The following is a 2,794-nucleotide window of genomic DNA, read 5'->3' on the forward strand; positions in this document are numbered from 1 at the left end:
TTAATGAGTAAAGAGCCGGAGCAGCCTGTCCCGGATCGTTTTGGTGCTCACACCGTAGATGATAGGGTTTAGCATAGGGGGCACCAGAAGATACACATTGGCAATGAGAATGTGGTAATGCAGGGGCACATTGTGGCCAAATCGGTGCGTGAGGAAGGAGAAGAGACCTGGGATGTAAAAGGCTAAGATGACACAGAGGTGGGAGCTGCAGGTCCCAAAAGTCTTGAGCCGGGCGTCCTTTGTGGGGAGGCTGAAGATGGCTCTGAGGATCTGGGTGTAGGACAGAGCAATAAAAATCATATCCAGACCCCTCACCAAGAATGCCACAAAGAGGCCGTAGTAACTACTGAGGCTGATGTCAGCACAGGCCAGCTTCACTACGGCTATGTGCTCACAGTACGAGTGGGGGATGATGTTGGTTCTACAATATGGCCACCGTGTTCCCAGGAAGGGATAGGGCAGTATGAGCATGATTCCACGCAGCACCACAGCCAGACCGATCTTGGCCACCACAGGGTTTGTCAGGATGGTGGAATGTCTCAGGGGATCACAGATGGCCACGTAGCGATCCAAAGCCATGGCCACGAAGATCCCAGACTCTATCACTGCAAAGCAGTGAATGAAGTACATCTGGATGAAGCAGGCACTGAAATCGATCTCCCTGGAATTGAACCAGAAGATGGTCAGTGTTTTGGGCAGAATGGACGTGGATAGGACCAGGTCCGTGCCTGCCAGCATGCAGAGGAAATAGTACATGGGCACATGGAGGCTCGGCTCCATCTTCACAATGAACAGAATGGTGATGTTCCCCAAGATGGCTATGGCATACATGGCGCAGAAGGGGATGGAGATCCAGACATGGGCTGCCTCCAGGCCAGGAATGCCCAGCAGGATGAAGGTGGAGGGGTTCTTGAAGTCAGTGGTGTTGGAATCTGACATGGAGGAGGGGGAAGGTGTCCAACTCTGAGGCAGAACAGTGTCTCCTGCATATACCCTACGTTCCCCTGATTTCCTGTATGTGCCCAGGCTCTAGGGTGATGGTCGCAGTACAAATGCCTGGATGGAGAGACAATGTTAATATGAGACACTACATGCACTACTGGAGGCTGTTCTCATGGGTAAAGAAGTTTGGTCACCTTCACACACTGAAAAATTATACTTTCATTATTCAGAGAAATGAAATGTGAAAAATTGACCGTACTAATGCCATTTCCATATTTTATGGTGCTCCATGCATCAATAATTCTTACACATCTGGGACTGTTTAGTTTAGAGAAGAGAGAAAGAAGGGGGCATATGATAGAGGAGAACAAAGTAAAAGAATGGAACTGATTACATTCAAATGGAGAAACAGAAAACAGTTCCCAACCAGTACTATCTATAGTTCCTTACTGCTTCAAAAGGGCGAACTCCCAAAAGCTGAGGCAAATTATCAGCAAAACTGACTGGGAGGAATATATTAGATGGAAAAATGGGAATGAAAATTGGGAGTTTTTCAAGAAGAGTTTATTAGATATCTAAAAAGCCAAAATTCCACCATCAAGAAAGTGGACAACTTTACCAGAAAGCCCAGTTCTGTGGCAAAGGGAAAGCAACAGTTGGGTGGGGGGAAGCAGTATATAAAAATGGGGAAAAGGGAATATAGATAGCAAGCAATACAAATTGGAAGTTATGAAAATTGATAAGAGATGTTAAATTCATCAGAGAAAATCTATGCCTGGCAAGGCTAAGGGCAGGGCTGGCTCCAGGCACCAGCCAAGGAAGCAGGTGCTTGGGACGGCCAATGGAAAGGGCAGCACGTCCAGGTCTTTGGCTGCTATTCGGCAGCGGGTCCCTCAGTCCCTCTCTTCATTTTTGAGCTGCCGCTGAAGTACCACCAAGGAGGAAGAGAGGGAGCAAAGGCCCCCCGCCGAATTGCCACCAAAGAATGAAGCAGCATGGTAGAGCTGCCACCAAAATACCGCTGATCGGCTTCATCTTTTTTTTTTCCAGCTTCGCCGCTTGGGGTGGCAAAAAAGCTGGAGCCAGCCCTGGCTAAGGGTCACAAAAAGCGGGTTATTGAAATACGTTAAGAAGAAAAGAAATCCTAGAAAATGTTTAGACAAATTCCTAGAGCGTGAAATGAAACTTTTTAATGTACCTGAAAAGTTAGATGTGTTGAAGTAATAGATATGTTCTGCATTCGGGAAGAAGCAGTACGAGGCACTCCTATCACATGAGGTGATGAAACACTTTCCAGTCCATCAGCTGTCAGGGAGGATGTTAAACAGCAGCTACAGTAGAAAGTTAGAGTGATGAACACCAGAGTTAGGCACTGACCGAACAACCACACATCTCATTCAGAACCGGAAGTATGCGATCAGGCAGCAGCAGAGCCAAAAAAAAAAAAAAAAAGGCAAACAAAGGACAGTTCTGTGTTAAATTTAAAGTATTTAAAAAAATTAAGGGCAAGTTTAGTAAACAATGGAAAAGCTTTTAGGGGATTTGTTTAAAAAAGTCTAGGAATATGATTAACGCCAGTCAACAACATGGTTTATGAAAACATGTCTTGTCAAATAAACCTGATTTTGTCCTTTAATGAGAGTATATGTTTGGTAGATCAAGGGAACCATGTAGATGCAAGAAACTTCAATTTCTCTCATGCACTTGATTTAGTAGTGGAAAATATTTAGATAGAAAATGAACACTGCACAAGATCAGTAGGGCGTACATAAAATGGACTAAAAACTGGCTAACTGACAAATCTCAGGAAGCCATTGTCAATGGGCCATTGTCAGTGAATGTGGCTGTTTCT

The 2,794-nt window shown here is 45.2% G+C and overlaps 1 protein-coding gene across 1 annotated transcript; it reads right to left on the reverse strand.

Annotated features, from left to right (window-relative positions):
• On the reverse strand, positions 1–939 carry LOC135883909 (olfactory receptor 52R1-like). The gene has a single exon (XM_065411181.1). It carries the CDS (start codon positions 937–939, stop codon positions 1–3), a length of 939 nt encoding a protein of 312 aa, XP_065267253.1.
• Positions 940–2,794: the final 1,855 nt, after the last annotated feature.

Source organism: Emys orbicularis, chromosome 1 (assembly GCF_028017835.1).
Source record: "Emys orbicularis isolate rEmyOrb1 chromosome 1, rEmyOrb1.hap1, whole genome shotgun sequence".
Classification (NCBI taxonomy): Eukaryota; Metazoa; Chordata; order Testudines; family Emydidae; genus Emys; species Emys orbicularis.